Source organism: Rhinatrema bivittatum, chromosome 8 (assembly GCF_901001135.1).
Source record: "Rhinatrema bivittatum chromosome 8, aRhiBiv1.1, whole genome shotgun sequence".
In the NCBI taxonomy this organism is placed as follows: domain Eukaryota; kingdom Metazoa; phylum Chordata; class Amphibia; order Gymnophiona; family Rhinatrematidae; genus Rhinatrema; species Rhinatrema bivittatum.
Genome location: NC_042622.1, coordinates 85,994,599 through 86,013,325, shown reverse-complemented (window position 1 = coordinate 86,013,325; position 18,727 = coordinate 85,994,599). Strand labels below are relative to the sequence as shown.

General features: G+C 46.3%; 1 protein-coding gene across 1 annotated transcript in view; it reads left to right on the top strand.

Moving 5' to 3' along the window:
- Nucleotides 1-10,812: 10,812 nt before the first annotated feature.
- The window catches only part of UCK1 (uridine-cytidine kinase 1), a 36,161-nt gene continuing 28,246 nt past the window's right edge, over nucleotides 10,813-18,727 (top strand). Inside the window, exons 1-2 of the mRNA XM_029614089.1 lie at nucleotides 10,813-10,994; nucleotides 17,315-17,474. Of these exons, the coding sequence (XP_029469949.1) occupies nucleotides 10,911-10,994; nucleotides 17,315-17,474 (244 nt within the window). The 5' untranslated portion in view covers nucleotides 10,813-10,910. The remainder of the gene's footprint in view (nucleotides 10,995-17,314; nucleotides 17,475-18,727) is intronic.

Below are 18,727 nucleotides of genomic sequence, written 5' to 3'. Positions count from 1 at the left end.
AGTGCATGTCACAATAAATAATAAAGAAAACATTGAAAGAAGGCGACTGCAACAAAAAGAGAAAAAAGCAAATCCAGAATCCTCTCCATAGGACAGTGCTATCTGCTGAGCTCCCACGAGTCGTTGCTTTAGCCCACATGCAAAACCTCTCATACTGGGGGCACCTAGGATTAGTCATTAAAATCCGTGTCGCTTTCTATGTTCATTTGAATCCAACCTCTTTTGTACTTGTTCTTTGCTCTTTGGTGCCTGCTTCAGTATCAGCACTTCTCCTGTTCCCTTCCCTGTAGAACAGGAGGGAGGGGGCCAGGTTAGGGAGCAGGGTGGCTGTTCTCTGCTCTGTCTGCTCCAGGCTAACCCTTCTTCCCTGCAGGCTGGAGCAGAACTTCCCGCTGCTTGTCTTAACTCTGAAAAGAAGTAGTGGAACTGCCTTCCAGGCTGTCCGCCCACAAGTTAAGCTCCGGCAACTTATACCAACTTGTATTGCATTTGGAATCAGTTTTGAATGGTCTCTTGATATTATGACTGTAATTTTTTTTCATTTAATATTGGACTTAACTTTTTTGTATAGATTCGATTGGTGAAGTCGGTCACCGAAGCTTTTTTGGATTGCAGCTGTGGATCTTCACTTGAAACCATTCTGGTGAAATTTCATTTTGAAAGTTTTTAGGGGAGAGTTTATGTTTCTTCTTTTTTTTTTGCTTTGGTTGTGTTTTTGGACATATGTGGACCTTTGTCGTGTTCTGTGATTGGTTATTAGTGTTGTGCACAATTTGAAGTTTGTGTATATAATTTGATATTTTTTAAAATGTCTTTATTTGAAATTAAGAGGCCTATATATATGTTTTTTTGAAATGTAAATCATATTATATGCGCAAAAACATGGTTCATGTGTACAAATCATGTTTTGGTGCATAAAATATGATTTATGTGCACAAAAATGTTTTCTGTGCGGAACTGTATTCAGTGCTATTTAGCTAGATAAGCAGGACTTATGTGGCTAAGAAGTGACCGCTGAATATGCACCTATGTTCAGCAGCCACCACTTAGCCATATAAGTCCCTTATATGGCTGGCTAATAGATACAAGCATAAAAAGTGGGCATGTACTGGCCGGATCTGGGGTGGAGCGAGTTAGCCGTATAACTTATATGGCTAATTACTGATATTTGGAATTAGCTGGATAAGTTTATATCTAAGTTTAGATGCTCCATAAAGCAGGTCTAAACTTAGCTGGTTAGACTTATCTGGAGAAGTGCATACATATACATTGTGGGGCAGATTTTAAATGCCCTGCTCGCGTAAATCCGGCCGGATTTACGCGAGCAGGGCCCTCGAGCGCCGGCGCGCCTATTTTGCATAGGCCGCCAACGCGCGTAAGTCCCGGGGCTTTTTTAAGGGGGCGTGTCGGGGGCATCGCCAAATGACGCGGCGTTTCGGGGGCGTGACATGGCGTTTGGGGGGCGGGCCCGGGGGCGTGGTTTTGGCCCGGGGGCGTTCCAGGGGCGTGGCCGCGCCCTCCAGAACAGCCCCCGGGTCGGGTCTTGGCGCGCCAGCAGCCCACTGGCGCGCGCGGATTTACATCTGCCTCCGGCAGGCATAAATCCATGGTTAAAGGTAGGGGGGGGTTAGATACGGCCGGGGGGGGTGGGTTAGGTAGGGGAAGGGAGGGGAACGGAGGCAGGCTGTGCGGCTCGGCGGGCGCAGGCTGCCCAAAATCGGCAGCCTGGCGCGCGCCGATCCTGGATTTTATAAGATACACGCGGCTACGCGCGTATCTTATAAAATCCAGCGTACTTTTGTTCGCGCCTGGTGCGCGAACAAAAGTATGTGATCACGTATTTTTTTAAGATCTACCTCCCCGAAAACACCTCTGAATCCTACTCTTTTTCCTGTCTTTTAGCTGGATTAATTCTAACCGGCTAAGTTACTTACAAGGCCAGCTTTGAATATATACTCCGTTTTATTTATTTAAAAATGTATAATCTGCACTATCAGCAACTTTAAGCTGTTGCGTCCGTCGGTCGCAGACGGCTCTGCCTTACTTCTTTTTCTCCCCTTTCACTCTCTTTGGGCAAGATGGCTGCCTCTGGTGCCAAGTGCCGAGGGCCTCGGCATTTCCAAACCAGCATGGGCGTCCCCACCCGCCATGCTCACTCCCGTGGCCTCCTAGGGCACGAGCGCGCACATCTCCTATGCTCTAATACACGTCATGGCGGGAACCTCGGGGGCGGCCCCACCGCATGACGTCAGTACCTCCGGGTATATCTAGCCTCCGCCTCTGCTACCACTTTGAGTTAGCAAAGATTTCGCTTCACTACTATGACTGCTCTAAGCTGCCACTTAGACGCCGCTTTCACTCTAAGGGCCTTGCTCCAGTAAGAAGCTCTAGACACCGGCTCCTCGGGGGTCTCTCGCTTCCAACTTCCCTTCGGGATTCCTTACTAACTAAGACAACCGCTCCTCGGGAGTCTTTCTCTCTATTCTACTTTCAGGATATTGGACCATTGGGTACTCGCTCCTCGAGGGCCTATCTACCTTCATATCCTGCACCACGGACCTTCGTTCCCACCATTCTACCACCAGGAAGACGCCTTCATTCTGTGAGTACCTCTACGATCCAGCGCTCCAACTCCACCCACCAGCCGCGGCGTTACCCGCAAGGCTGGCTTCCGCCTATCGTGAACATCTGGATGAGACTATACTTCTGAGCCTGTTGAGCGTACTGGCACTTCATGGATCAGTGCCTTACCTTCCTGCTTTCACCATCTATCTACAGCAGTACAATAAAGCCTCTATCCATTCTGTGTCTGCTATCTGTGTCAGCCTATCGCAGTGGTTCTCCACGGGGCTCCTCCCCATGGCGGAATCATCTCCATTGCGACCAAGGGTCCACAATGCCTCAAACTCAACATAAGCATATTCCATTACAATCATAGCATAAATAATCTTCTCTAAAGATACAAGAAAATAGATTCACCTATATGCATCTATCAAATTCATATAAATACATGAAAAAGATGCACAAAAACAATGAGGACAAAATAAGAAATGAGAACTAATTTTAATTCAGTTTAAAAAATACATCAAAATTATAACATAAGAACATAAGATATGCCATACTGGGTCAGACCAAGGGTCCATCAAGCTCAGTATCCTGTTTTCACCACTAACCTCTTTAGCCTTTCCTCATAGAGATGCTGTTCCATGCCCTTTATCACGTTGGTCACCCTTCCAAGTACAGATCCCTGAGGCACTCCACTGTTTACCTTTTTCCACTATGAAAACACCATTTAATCCTACGCTGTTTCCTGTCTTTTAAGTTTTAACCAGTTTGCAATCCACAAAAAGACATCACCTCCTATCCCATGACGTTTTAGTTTTCTTAGAAGTCTCTCATGAGAGACTTTGTCAAATGCCCTCTGAAAATCCAAATACACCACATCTCTACGGGTTCACTTTTATCCACCATGTTTATTCAATCCTTCAAAACAGTGTAGTAGATTTGTGAGGCAAGAATTTCCTTAGGTAAATCCATGCTGTGTCCCGTTAAACCATGTCTATCTATATGTTCTGTGATTTTATTCTTTATAATTTCCATGATTTTTCCCAGCACTGAAGTCAGGCTCACCGGTCTATAGATTCCCAGATCACCTCTGGAGATCTTTTTAAAAATTGTGGTTACATTCGCCACCTTCCAGTCTTCAGGTACAACAGATGATTTTAATGATAGATTACAAATTACTTGTAATAGGTCTGAAGTTTCATTTTTTAGTTCTTTCAGAACCCTGGGGTGCATACCATCTGGTCCAATTGATTTGCTACTCTTGAGTTTGTCAATCTGGCCTACTACATCTTCCAGGTTCACAGTGATTTGGTTCAGTTCATCTGAATTGTCACCCTTGAAAACTGTCTCTGGAATCGGTATCTCCCCAGCATCCTTATCAGTAAACACCAAATCAAAGAATTAATTTAGTCTTTCTGTGATGGCCTTATCTTCTCTAAGTGCCTCTTTAACTCCTTGATCATTGAATAGTTCAACCGATTCCCTCGCAGGCTTCCTACTTCAGATATAAATGAAAACAAATTGTAAATATGCACACAAATAATATTTTTAGCACAGAAAGAATTTTTTGTGCACATAAATTGTTATGCTCAGCTTGTGAACCCTTGGACCGATGGGAGGATGGTATATTTTAGGAGAAGATCCGTAGGTTCTCCCGTCGGGTGGCGAGGCAGAGCAGGACTCGTGACCAGCTGACCCTCAGCACTGGAGACTGAGGCGACTATGGAGACGGATGCAGAGACGAGAAGAGAGGAGCTGTGTCTTCGCCACTGGAAGTCTGTGGTCCCCCCAGGAGGAGCCCGTAGGGACCCAGGGGGGACCACAGACTGATTCAAATGGAATGACGAGACCACTTTCGATAAGAAAGAGGGAACAGTTCTGAGAGAGACCCCTGAATCCAAAATGTGCAAAAAGGGCTCCCTACAAGAAAGGGCTTGGAGCTCGGATACCCTACAAGCTGAGCAAATGGCCACCAAAAACACCGTCTTTAGAGTGAGCTCCTTCAAGGTAGTCCATTTAAGGGGCTCAAAAGGAGCATCACACAAGACCTTAAGCACCAAATTCAGGTTCCAAGACAGACCGGATGGACCGGAGGATTCAAATGCTTCGCCCCTTGCAAAAAACGGACCACATCCGGATGTGACGCGAGAGAACTACCATCAAGCTTGCCCAGAAGACATCCCAAGGCTGCCACATGGACCCGAAGGGAATTAAAGGACATGCCTTTAGCTAAGCCTTTCTGTAAGAATGCCAGAATCTGCGACACTGAAGAACGGCGAGAAAGGACGCCCTGCTCCTTGCACCATACCTCGAACACCTTCCACACCCTAACATATGTCAATGAAGTAGAAGGTTTGCGTGCTTGCAGAAGGGTAGTAATGAAATACTCCTGATAACCTTTCTTTCTCAATCACCTCCTTTCAAAAGCCAGGCCGTTAGACAAAAGCGATCCGCCTGATCGAAAAATATAGGGCCTTGACGTAGTAGATGAGGAAGATGACCCAATCTCAGGGGACTGTCCACTGCAAGATTGACTAGGTCTGCGAACCACGGGCACCAAGGCCATTCCGGAGCCACCAGAATTACTCTGCCTGTGTGGACCTCTGTGCGGCGAAGAATTTTGCCGACGAGTGGCCACGGTGGGAAGGCATAGAGGAGTACCGTGGTCGGCCACGGAAGAACCAACGCATCTACCCCTTCTGTTCTGTGCTCCCTTCTGCGACTGAAGAAGCGAGGGGCCTTGGCATTCCTTTGAGTTGCCATCAGATCCAGATGGGGAACTCCCCACCTGCGAATGATGAGGGCCATCGCCTTTTCGGAGAGTTCTCACTCTCCAGGATCGATGCGTTGTTGACTCAAGTAATCCGCTTGAACGTTGCCTGTGCCCGCAATGTGTGATGCTGCCAGAACGGCAAGATGCTTTTCTGCCCAGTCCATGAGTTGATCTGCTTCTGCTGCTACCGGCCGGCTTTTGGTGCAGCCCTGATGGTTGATGTAAGCCACTGTCCTTGCATTGTCGGACAGGATCCGAACCGCCCGATTGTGCACAAATTGTGCACCATCGGTAGAAAGAGCTGTAGCGCTAAACGAACTGCTCTCATCCCCAGGCGATTGATGGACCAATGCTTCTCCTCTGGCGACCAGAGATCTTGGACTGCCTGAACTGGCAAACCGCTCCGCAACCGGAGAGGCTGGCATCCGTGGTAACCACCACCCACTGGGGAACCTTGAGATCCACTCCATGCGCAGATGTTCTGGAATCAGCCACCAGCCAAGACTGGATCTAGCGGACTCTGTGAGCGGTAACGGGATTTGAAACTCTTCAGACTTCAGATCTCAACGAGAAAGCAATGCTCTCTGTAATGGTCTCAAATGAGCAAACGCCTAAGGGACCAACTCCAGTGTTGATGCCATGGAACCAAGGACCTGCAAATAGTCCCAAATCTTGGGCACAGGAAGAGACAACAGGTGGCAGATTTGTTGCATCAACTTGGAGATCTGATCTGCTTGGAGAAATACTTTCCCCACCCAGGTATCAAATCGGGCTCCCAAGAAGTCCAGAACCTGGGACAGAAGAAGGTTGCTTTTTGCTTGATTGACCACCCATCCCAGAGACTCTAGGAGACCCACAACTCTGCTGATCGCTGTCTTGCAATGTACCTTTGACTTCTTCCGAATGAGCCAGTTGTCCAGCTGGGTGAACTTGCACTCCCTCTTTCCAAAGAGCTGCTGCGACTACCACCATGACCTTGGTGAATGTAAGAGGTGCCGTTGCAAAACCGAACAGCAGGGCACAAAACTGGAAATGGTTGCCAAGGATCTTAAGAACATAAGAACATAAGAAATTGCCATGCTGGGACAGACCAAGGGTCCATCAAGTCCAGCATCCTGTTTCCAACAGAGGCCAAAAACCAGGCCACAAGAACCTGGCAATTACCCAAACACTAAGAAGAATCCATGCTACTGATGCAATTAATAGCAGTGGCTAATCCCTAAGTATAATTGATTAATAGCCATTAATGGACTTCTCCTCCAAGAACTTATCCAAACCTTTTTTAAACCCAGCTACACTAACTGCACTAACTACCTTCTCTGGCAACAAATTCCAGAGCTTTATTGTGCGTTGAGTGAAAAATAATTTTCTCCGATTAGTCTTAAATATGCTACTTGCTAACTTCATGGAATGCCCCCTAGTCCTTCTATTATTCGAAAGTGTAAATAACCGAATCACATCTACTCGTTCAAGACCTCTCATGATCTTAAAGACCTCTATCATATCCCCCCTCAGCCGTCTCTTCTCCAAGCTGAACAGCCCTAACCTCTTCAGCCTTTCCTCATAGGGGAGCTGTTCCATCCCCTTTATCATTTTGGTTGCCCTTCTCTGTACCTTCTCCATCGCAACTATATCTTTTTTAAGATGCGGTGACCAGAATTGTACACAGTATTCAAGGTGCGGTCTCACCATGGAGCGATACAGAAGCATTATGACATTTTCTGTTTTATTAACCATTCCCTTCCTAATAATTCCTAACATTCTATTTGCTTTTTTGACTGCTGCAGCACACTGAGCCAACAATTTTAAAGTATTATCCACTATGATGCCTAGATCTTTTCCTGGGTGGTAGCTCCTAATATGGAACCTAACATCGTGTAACTACAGCAAGGGTTATTTTTCCCTATGTGCAACACCTTGCACTTGTCCACATTAAATTTTATCTGCCATTTGGATGCCCAATCTTCCAGTCTTGCAAGGTCCTCCTGTAATGTATCACAGTCTGCCTGTGATTTAACTACTCTGAATAATTTTGTATCTTCCGCAAATTTGATAACCTCACTAGTCGTATTCCTTTCCAGATCATTTATATATATATATTGAAAAGCACCGGTCCCAATACAGATCCCTGAGGTACTCCACTGTTTACCCTTTTCCACTGAGAATATTGACCATTTAATCCTACTCTCTGTTTCCTGTCTTTTAACCAGTTTGTAATCCAGGAAAGGACATCGCCTCCTATCCCATGACTTTTTAGTTTTCGTAGAAGCCTCTCATGAGGGACTTTGTCAAACGCCTTCTGAAAATCCAAATACACTACATCTACCGGTTCACCTTTATCCACATGTTTATTAACCCCTTCAAAAAAATGAAGCAGATTTGTTAGGCAAGACTTCCCTTGGGTAAATCCATGTTGACTGTGTCTCATTAAATCATGTCTTTCTATATGCTCTACAATTTTGATCTTGAGAATAGTTTCCACTATTTTTCCCGGCACTGAAGTCAGGCTCACTGGTCTATAATTACCCGGATCGCCCCTGGAGCCTTTTTTAAATATTGGGGTTACATTGGCCACCCTCCAGTCTTCAGGTACAATGGATGATTTTAATGATAGGTTACAAATTTTAACTAACAGATCAGAAATTTCATTTTTGAGTTCCTTCAGAACCCTAGGATGCATACCATCCGGTCCAGGTGATTTGCTACTCTTTAGTTTGTCAATCTGGCCTACTACATCTTCCAGGTTCACAGTGATTTCGTTCAGTTCGTCTGAGTCATCACCCCTGAAAACCTTTATCTTGAATCAAAGGGTCTGGGAGAGGAACTGAAAGAAGGAATGCTGATGGGAAAGGAGGAGGCAAAGAACTGTGAGGGGAAGAGAGACTGGAAGAGGAGTAGACAAAGGATTATGGCAGCAGAGAAAGCTGAGAGAGGGAACATGGGCTGTCAGAATGGATCAGTAGCTGAGGCAAGGGAAAATGGGCTACAAGCCGGGAGAGAGTATATGAGGTGAAATAAGAGGACCAGGGAGTGAGTGGTTAGGTGATGGGCACTTAAGAGGGAGAAAGAGAAGGGGGGCTGATAGGGTAGGTAATTCAAGAGAAGGGTTGTAAGAAGAGAGGGGAACATGGTTGAGGGGAGAGGCAAGAAGAGATGAGAGAGATGGAAGTGGCAGGAGGGGAGACTAAGAGGAAGTGAGAGAAGATAATGACCTGTGGAGATATACACATGGAGGAAAAATAACTAATGATAAAGAAATTAAAGGAAGACCAGCAACTAAGCTTTAAAAGAAAAAAGGAATGAGGAGGAAGAAAGGAAAGGAAAGTAAAAGCCAAGTGCAAGCAGAAACAGAGGATAGCTTCAGACTACAGACATAAAGGTTGGAGAATTTTGTATTCAAAGTTTGCTGAAGATTCCTGTGCTAGCTGGGTAGGGTCAAAGGAGGGGGCAGGAAATATCTGACCTTTTCTTCCAACTCTGTCATCAGATATAAATAAGGTATTTTTCTGAAATGATAGAGAAGTCAAGAGGAGGTTGTGGTAATGTGATATCTTAGGTTCAAAATCTCTCTTAAAAATTGACAGCTCCAGTATTGTAAGGAGCTGCAGTCAGGGCTTGAACTGAGGGGAATTTAGGTGAATATTGCTCCCCTTGTTCATGAAAATAAATACAACTTTCCCCTGTTGTATCCCATAAGACAGCAGTTTTCTCTGGGGTTTCCAAATTGAGGACAGGAAGCACCACATGTTGGGGAGATACTGACTGCTGAACTGCAAGGGCTCAGGGCATATATGTAGTGGAGTGTTTTATGTGGACTCTGCAGGCTCTGGCCTGGAATCAGTGAGAAGTGCTGCAGGGGTGGGGAGGCAGGAGAGGTTCCAGAAAAAAAAGTGCCTGGGCTCAGAGAGTGCAGAGCAGGGAAGTGATCTAGGTCTGGAGGAGGGAGAATCAAACATTGAAAGGTGCCAATAAAGGGAAGCCTAACATGTTGATGAAGGGTGGGAATCAGTGAAGGGATGGCTGAACCAAGCCTGCAGAAGAGGGCAGCTGGCTAAGGAGGGGTGAGGAGAAAACTGCTGGGGAGGGATGGGAACAGAGAGGGGATGGTCAGTGGGGAAATGAGGAGCAGAGCAGGCTAAAGGGAGCCAGAAGAGAGGTATTAAACCACCTTCCCCCAAACATAAAATTCAAAGTATGCCCATGCAGGAGGGGGAGAATTAAGAGGGCAAATGGAGTAAAGATGGGATGGGGAAGGGGAGATTAGAAGAATGAGAGAAAATGGAGTTAATGGTGGTGATAGGTGAGAGTGGGGGAAAAGACTGTGGTGTGGATGGGCTGTAGGAAGGAGAAGACTGGTGAGGATGAACTGGGATTTAGGAGAAGAATGACTTGTAGGACTTTGAATACTTCCCTGGCTTTTGTTTTGGCCACATGAGACTTTCCCATGCCCACATTACCTGCTTTTCTCTAGACATTTAAAAACAGGCTGGTCAGTCACACTCCCTCCTTGTTTTCGCTGGGGTGTTATAATTTGTGTTGGGTTCAGCAACCCTCAATCATTTTCAAAAGTTGGCTCCTATGGCTTGGACATATTACACCCTGTGAGCTCCAGACGAAAGCTTTCTTTAGCATAATGTGAGTACATTGATTGTAATTTCAGTCTCTCAAATTTAGTGTTAGTGCTCTGTTAAGAATGAGGTTCATTCCTATTATGATATGTGCAAAACAAATCAATTTGGAGATGCAACTCCCAAAAAAACTTCAGGCACTGCATGGCAGTTGTGAGTAAGGGGAAGAGAGAAAAAGGGGGAAAAGGGGAATTAGATTCAGACAGCAACCAACAAGGACATTGAATTTTGCAGTCTGGGAAAACAAATAAGCAAAGGGGTAACTTGCTGATGCAGCAATTACTACCCTTAACCAATAAGCCTGAAACTCTTGATGCAACTCCAATATTGCTCTCTGCTTCAACGGCAGGAGGTAACAGGGAATTGGACTCAAACAGCAACCAACAAGGGTCCTGACTTTGATGGGCTGGGAAACTGATAAATATTGGGGGTGGGATTTTATGGCACGGCAGAAACTACCATAAGCTTGTTGGGCAGACTGGATGGATCGATGGTCCTTTTCTGTCACCATTGCTACGTTTCTATATCGTGTAGCTGATCATAGCAAGATCCCAGGACTCTGCACAACTCATGCACTGAAGGGCAGGTGTCAGTAAGGGTAAGGAATTGTGTATCTGAACATGGTGTGATCCCAGGACTCCCTCCAAACCTGTCAGTAAGTTTTGTGTGCAGTGGATCGGGGTGAAGCTGCTGTTCTGCCTTTAACCATTTAGCAATTTCATTAGTAATTGATTTACACCAAGTAGATGAACTAGCTCTCGCTGTCAAAATACTGCAGTATGCGCATGCGTTCCAGCGGGTGACGTAGCGTGAAACTACGAGACTCAGAGTGCCTCGGAGTGCAGAGCAGTTGGTAGCTATGGAGAGGATGCGCGAGGGTTCATGGGAGTTGTAGTCCTCACGTTGAAGGTGTTAGCGGTGCCGGTGAAGCCCCGGGACCCGCCATGGCCTCCGCCGGCAGTCGCCCTGAGCGGCCCCACCAACGGCCCTTCCTGATCGGGGTGAGCGGAGGCACAGCCAGCGGCAAGGTGAGGAGCGGGCCGGGGCTCTAAAAGGCGTCTCAGCCTCCGGGACCGGATTACGGGTCCCTCTATTCCTCCCCCCTCCGAATATAACTCGGGATTCACCTAGGTCGGACCCCTTCTTCCCCCCCCCCAATGCAGCCTTGGGTTAGTTTCCCTTCTCATCTCCCCCCCCCCAGATAGGCCGGGTCCTCTTCTCATCTCGCTCCGATAAAGGCCCAGTATTCTCAACAGCCCCCCTCATGCAAAACAGGTTTCCTTCTTCCTCTTTCTCCCGCCCTCCAATAGCCTGGGATCTCTCTGGACCGGGTCACCTCAAAACCCCACCATATAACCTAGGCCCTCTTGGGCTGGATCCTCCCACCAGTATAGCTTTGGCCTTTCTGGGTTGGATCCCCCTCCCCACTCATAGACATAGTAGGCAGTTGTTTTCAGTGCGAAAACAATTCTGCTCTAATCCCTCCCTTTAGGCAGACTGCATGGAAAATGAGAGGAAAGGCTGGAGAAGGAAGCAAAGTAATTGTTTTGTGCTCAGACTTCACCCCCTCTGCTTCTGTCCCCTCAGGGGGGGGGGATGTGTTGAGAGCAGACACTGCAGGTAACAGGAGAGGGGCTGAAAGGGAAACATAGCAATTATTTTCTCTGTCTGCTCCAACCCCTCCCTTTGTATGACAACAGGCAGCTTGTAGGGGAGAAACAGGAGGCAAGGGGCTGGAGCTCAACCTGCAGTTTTCTGTGTTCTCAGGACTTGAAACTCAGCTGAGTGGGGGCAAGGGAAGGAGACACCCCTGAGCACAAATAAGAGGGTGGGGATGTTTGGGTGAGGGTGAAGGGTAGAATGCTGGGGTCATCGCTGAATGGGGGAGTAAGAGACTTTGAATGATTGGGGTGGGTGGGAGTGGAAGAGAGAAAGTTGATACATATTCTGCCTCCCCTTCCTGTCTTCCTGTTAATTAACTGCAATCTCTGAGTGTTCACAAATTCCCAAGTATGCCAATCTTATTTCTAGTGTTGACCCAGAGCTAGAAACGTCATCTGTGATCCAGAGAAAGAAGAAAGGTCCGAAGTGGTATAGTGAAATTGAAAGGTGACAATGATCAATGTGTGGAGAAAGATGAAGAAAAGGCAGAAATATTAAACAAATACTTCAGGTCGGTGTTCACTAAAGAAGACCCTGGAGAAGGACCTTTGCTAGTTGACAAGACCATAGGTGGAGATAGAGTAGATGAAACTCAGTTTACAGAAGAGAATGTATGGGAAGAGCTAGGAACATGAAAGTGGACAAGGCCATGGGGCTGGATGAGGTTCATCCCAGGATACTGAAGGAACTCAGAGATGTGCTGACAGGTTCAGTCTGTGACCTGTTCAATAGATCCCTGGAAACAGGAGTGGTGCCGAGTGATTGGAGAAGAGTGGTGGTGGTCCCGATCCACAAGAGTGGTAGCAGAGAGGAGGCTGGAAACTACAGGCTGGTTAGCCTCTCCTCATTAGTGGGGAAAATTAATGGAGACTCTGCTGAAGGAAAGGATAGTGAACTATCTACAGTCAGGAGGATTGCTGGACCCGAGGCAATATGGATTCACTAGAGGAAGGTCCTGTCAGAGAAATCTGATTTTTTTGATTGGGTGACTAAAGAATTGGATCGAGGAAGAGCGCTCGATGTGATCTACTTTGATTTCAACAAAGCTTTTGATACAGTCCCGCATAGGAGGCTGGTGAATAAAATGAGAAGCTTGGGAGTGAGCGCCAAGGTGGTGGATCGAGGAAGAGCGCTCGATGTGATCTACTTTGATTTCAACAAAGCTTTTGATACAGTCCCGCATAGGAGGCTGGTGAATAAAATGAGAAGCTTGGGAGTGAGCGCCAAGGTGGTGGAGTGGATTACAAACTGGTTGACGGACAGAATTGGATCGAGGAAGAGCGCTCGATGTGATCTACTTTGATTTCAACAAAGCTTTTGATACAGTCCCGCATAGGAGGCTGGTGAATAAAATGAGAAGCTTGGGAGTGAGCGCCAAGGTGGTGGAGTGGATTACAAACTGGTTGACGGACAGAAGACAGCGTGTGATGGTAAATGGAACCTACTCTGAAGAGAGAGTGGTGTTAAGCGGAGTGCCACTAGGATAGATGTTGGGACTGGTTCTGTTCAATATCTTGGTGAGCGAAGTGGAAGGGATAGAAGGTAAAGTTTATCTATTTGCGGATGCTGTCATTTTCTATGTTTCTATACTAAGATCTGCAACAGAGGGCACACGCTAGAAGAAGAAGAGAGATTGAGACATGAATTAAGGAAGCTTAAACAGTGGTCGAAGATATGGCAGCTGGGATTCAATGCCAAGAAATGCAGAGTCATGCATCTGGGGTCCAGTAATCCAAAGAGCTGTATGTTATGGGGTGTGAAAGGCTGTTGTGCACGGAGCAAGAGAGGGACCTTGGTGTGATAGTGTCTAGCGATCCGAAGACGGCGAAGCAATGTGACAAGGCAATAGCTAAAGCCAGAAGAATGCTGGGCTGCATAGAGAGAGGAATAACCAATAAGAAAAAGGAGGTGATAATCCCCTTGTACAGGTCCTTGGTGAGGTTTCACCTGGAGTACTGTGTTCAGTTCTGGAGACTGTATCTCAAAAAGGACAGAGACAGAATGGAGACAGTCCAGAGAAGGGTGACCAAAATGCTGGGGGGGTCTCCATCAAATGACTTATGAGGAGAGGTTGAAGGACCTGAATATGTACACCCTGGAGGACAGGAGGTGCAGGGGAGTTATGATACAGACCTTCAGATACCCGAAAAGTTTTAATGATGCACAATCATCAACAAACCTTTTTCTGTTGGAAAGAAATCAGTAGAACTAGGGTCACGTATTAAAACTTCAGGGAGGACGACTCAGAACCAATGTCAGGAAATATTTCTTCATGGAGAGGGTGATGGATGCCTGGAATGCCCTTCCGGAGGAGGTGGTGAAAACAAAAATGGTGAAAGATTTCAAAAGGGCATGGGATAAACACTGAGGATCCCTAAAGGCTGGAGGATGGAATTGAAGAAATTGGTGCATGGGGGTAACTTGCTGAGTGGCGGTTACTACCCTTAATCAATAAGCCTTCATACTTGATGCAACTCCATCATTGCTCTCTGCTTCAACGGCAGGGGAAAGATGAAAAGTGGAATTAGATTCAGAGAGCAAACAACTAGGACATTGAATTTTGTGGTCTGGGAAAACAATTAAGCATAGAGGTAACTTGCTGATGCATCTGTTACTTCCCTTAACCAAAAAGCCTATGTCCGTCCTCTTTCCTCTTGCAATGGAAAGAAGTTAGCACAGGGACTGTGAGCAGGTGCACGCTCACAGGCTCTGCAGTTGCAGCACCCCCACTCCCACACCTCTCACAGAAAGCTTTTGTGGAGGAGCGGATGGGGATACCTCAAGGTTTGTAAACCTGCACCTGCTTACAGAACCCATGATAACTACTTTCCATTGCTGCCACAAGCTGGGGAGAGGAAAAGAGGGCTGAGCTCCGGGACGGGGAGGACATGGGCAGGGACACCCTGGGGGATCCCTTTCTCTCGTGCCTGCAGAGCCGTAGCTGGGCCATTTGGCACCTATGGCCAAACGAAAGCATGCGCCTTCACTTTTAATACAACATACAAAACCATGAGCTTACAACAATATGTATATTATATTATATTTACATGCACTGCTGTGGTGCCAACCTGAAAACCCTGAAAAAAACAAGTTTAAAAAAAAAAAAAAGGCATTTGGAACCCATATGGTATTAAGATGTGGTATTAGATGTGGGCTTGGCCCTCAGAGCACTCAAACAGTAACAACCTACCTATGAAAAGACAACAATGAAATTATTACACCAGGCCCTAAAACACAAATACACCTCCTATTAGGAAAACAGAACTGCTATAGATCCCTACATAGAAACTACACACTAGCACAAATCCTCTCCTTGTTCACCCATGCAGAACACAGACAGACCCTCACCAAATATTGAATAGAGACCATATAGTGTAAATAGGAAAATGCAGACAAAAACTGAACTGGAAACTGCAACAAGCCAGACTCTGTAAGCATAAAGGTATGGAAAAACAGAAACACCATCATTCCTCATAAAACATCAACAACAAAATCAAGAAATATAAATCATAACAGTAAAATCATACTAATAAAAATTATATTACAAAAAATGATGAGTAGAACATGCAATAATTAAAAATTCATAGCAAACTTTTCCAAATGCTAACAAAATATTTCAAAACAGCTGATACATCAAACACCCAATAATTAAAACTAAGGAGAAAATAAATCTCCTGCTGTATATAGCTGGCAAATTTTGATTTCCAGATGTCCTGAGATGCTCATAGATTAGGAGGGAGAGGGGTGAGAGTTATTGCATACATGGTCAACCAAACACACACATGCTTGTTAGCTCTCTTTCACATGCTCCGTCATACATACATGCTCAGTCTCTCATATATGTTCAATTATATACACACACACACACACACTTGCTCTCTTTTGCATGCTCAATAATACCCTCTTGCTCGTTCGCTTTCTCTCACCTGCTCTCACACACACCTATGCTTGTTCACTCTCTCTCATATGCTCAATCATACACATGCTTATGTGCTCTCACATGCTTAATCATACACATGCTCATGTGCTCTCACATGCACAATCATACACATGCTCATGTGCTCTCATATGCTTAAATCATACACACACTTGCTCATATTCTCTCTCACATGCGCAGTCATCCGCACACTCATATGCTGTTACATGCTTAATCCTACACACATGCTCTACACTCTCTCACATTTTCAGTCATACACACAGGCTCATGTGCCCTCTCTCACATGCACAATCACACACACACACATGCTCTTTATTTTCACCTCTGGACACAAAGGGGCAGCAGCAGTCTCTTCCTCAGCCCTTAGGGCCCACCAGACTTCCTCTTCCTTCTCGTCTCCAGCTTTGCTGCTCCTACGTCAGACTATGGGGAGGGGGGCTGGAGCATGAGAGGGCAGGTGTCAGTGCTTCTTGGGCCCTGCTGCTGCTCACTGTGGGGGCGAGGAGGGAAGGACGTTGCTTCCTACCATATTACAGGCTGCACCTTTCCTCACTGCTGGGACGGGGAGAGGAGGAGAGGCCGATGAACCTCCGTGAAGCACGGGCTGAGCTGTTTCTCATTGCCAGAGCTGGGAGAGGGAGAAGGAAACCAATGCTTTTTTGTGGACCTATGGACTGAGCTTATCTTCACTTCCAGGACTGGGAGAAAGCAAAGGAGGTCGATGCTTTTCGCAATCCCGTGGGCCAGTCTGCTCTCGTGCTCTTTATTGCTGGGGCAGGGAGAGGGAGAAGGAGGAAGGGACCCCGCTGATCCTCACTGCTGAGGTGGGAAAAGGGAGGAGGACGCTGAGGTTTGTTTGCAGCCCGGTAGGCTGCTGTGCTCCTCATTGCTGGTTCAGGAGGGGGGGGGGGTCCCAGTGCTTCCTGCACAATAGCACCTCTGGTGGATGGCACCTATGGCCGTGGCCACATTGGCCATAGGCTAGCTACGGCCGAGTGCCTGGGATCTCACCATCCAGCGAGTGTGCCTATGGGTGCTGAAGTCTCAAATCTGACCCTGTGCAATACACCCACCCCCTCCTGTACAGCCAAGAGGAGTCCCTCTGGAAAGGTTCCTCCTTCCCTTCCCCCCACTCCCATACAGCCTGCAGCTCCTCTGCTCCTGGCTTCCATAGGTTTATGCACAGCACTGGGTTTTGCTGCATATGGCTGCATTTTTTCTGGAGCAGAGTCTCCTCCCTGTTGTCACCTTTAAGAGTAATTCCCTGTACGTCCCCGGATCATTCCAGACTGTGGGTTATACCTCCCCTCCAGCAGAGGGAGACATCCCTCTGAAGAGCAGCCTGGACCTCCTTTTCCACATTCTGAGGCCCAATCTCTGCCCTAGAACCACCTCGTTTACTCCTGGTTCTCTCATTACACCTCACAAGACTCCTATTATATGACTTTGTTTTTCTAACCATGCTCATCCTATGCCACATGGACTGGAGACTGGTCATTCCAGTACGACGGTGGAACATAGCAACCGAGACCAGAACATGTTTACTGTTGGGACCCACAAATGTGTTCCTGACTGAGGCGAGATTTTTCTGCAGCATAATTCATCTTGTGCTGCTTCACTTTTTTCCCTCTGTTCTTTTTTTCTCTTGTTTTGGCCCCCTCTGCTGCCTTCCTGCAATACCTGTTGGACAGTGAAGGGGAAAATACACTTTCTATCATTCGGTGACTCGCATATGAATTTCTTTTTCAGTCTACAGTCTGTGAGAAGATCATGGAACTCCTGGGGCAAAATGAAGTGGAGCAGCGGCAGCAGAAGGTGGTCATCCTGAGCCAGGACCGCTTCTACAAGGCGCTGACAGCTGAACAGAAAGCCAAAGCTCTGAAGGGACAATACAACTTTGACCACCCAGGTACATCCTAGAGAGGACGATAGGGCATGATCGTAGTTTGTAGCTTATTTACAAATTTTTAGATTTATAAACTGCCTCTTTCCCAATGAAACAGAAATACAATACAATTACATAACAGACAGATCAAGTAGCACACTATGCAATAGCATTAAGCAAAGGCCTTAAGAAAAAATAGTATTACATTGTTTTCAAAATGTTGCATAATCTGAGATTAATTGGTAATGCATTGCACAGAGCGGGTCTAATACATGAGAAGGCCCTGTGCTTAGTTTTCATTAAACTTGTCCTTGGAGTAGGCAGCAATGCTTGCTGTGAGGAACGAAGGACTCGATTGGGCTGATACCGAGAAATTACTTTTGCTAAGTTCAGTGGAGCCTGATCATGAAGCTTGTGGAAAACTATCCACAACAACTTGAATTCCAGTCTCTAAGTAACAGGCAGCCAGTGGAGCATTTTAAGCACTGGCTGTATATGATCATACATTTTAATGTTATAATGAAAAGATCATACAGATATACATTCTACAAGTTTTCACTATGACACTAATATGTTTTCCCATTGTTAAAGCTGAATCAAACCTGACTCTTAAGAATTCTTCCTTCAGCACTTGGAGAGATGACATGTGACCCAGTCTGGACTTGGGGACTTTCTAAGTGCCAGTGTGGCTTCATTAGCCATAAAAGTTTGGTTTTATTATGATTTAATTTCAGCGTATTATGTGCCAGCCAGTGTTCGATTTCTTGTAAACAAATATTCACATGGGCTGTGATTTCAGAGCGGGCAGTATCCAAAAGAAGTACCTTTGTATATTGATTGTTTCCCTGTACGTACCCGGATCAGCCCAGACTGTGGGTTGAGCCTCCTTTCCAGCAGGTGGAGACAGACTAAAACTGAAAGGATATCCTATATGAGGACAGAGCCTACTCTGCAGCCCTTCAGTATTTGTCCATCTTCAGCAGGTGGATCAGCTCACCCTTCGGTCTCCTGATTTACGCTAGTCAGCCTTCTTTTCTTCCTTTCTTCTGGGATCAAGCAAGTACTTTTTCTTTAGGATCTTGATTGGCTTTCTCTCAAAAAAACCCCAAAAAACAGAAATATCAAAATTAGTTTTCTTCTGTACGGGAGACTGCCCCATCTCCTGGCTCTTGCCGGACTCAGGGGGGCTTCGCCCCTTGTGTGGAGCATATCTTGAGTCCATAAGTGATTCCCGGTGTGGAGACCGACGCTGGTGATCCAGTGGTAGTCTCCCCCTC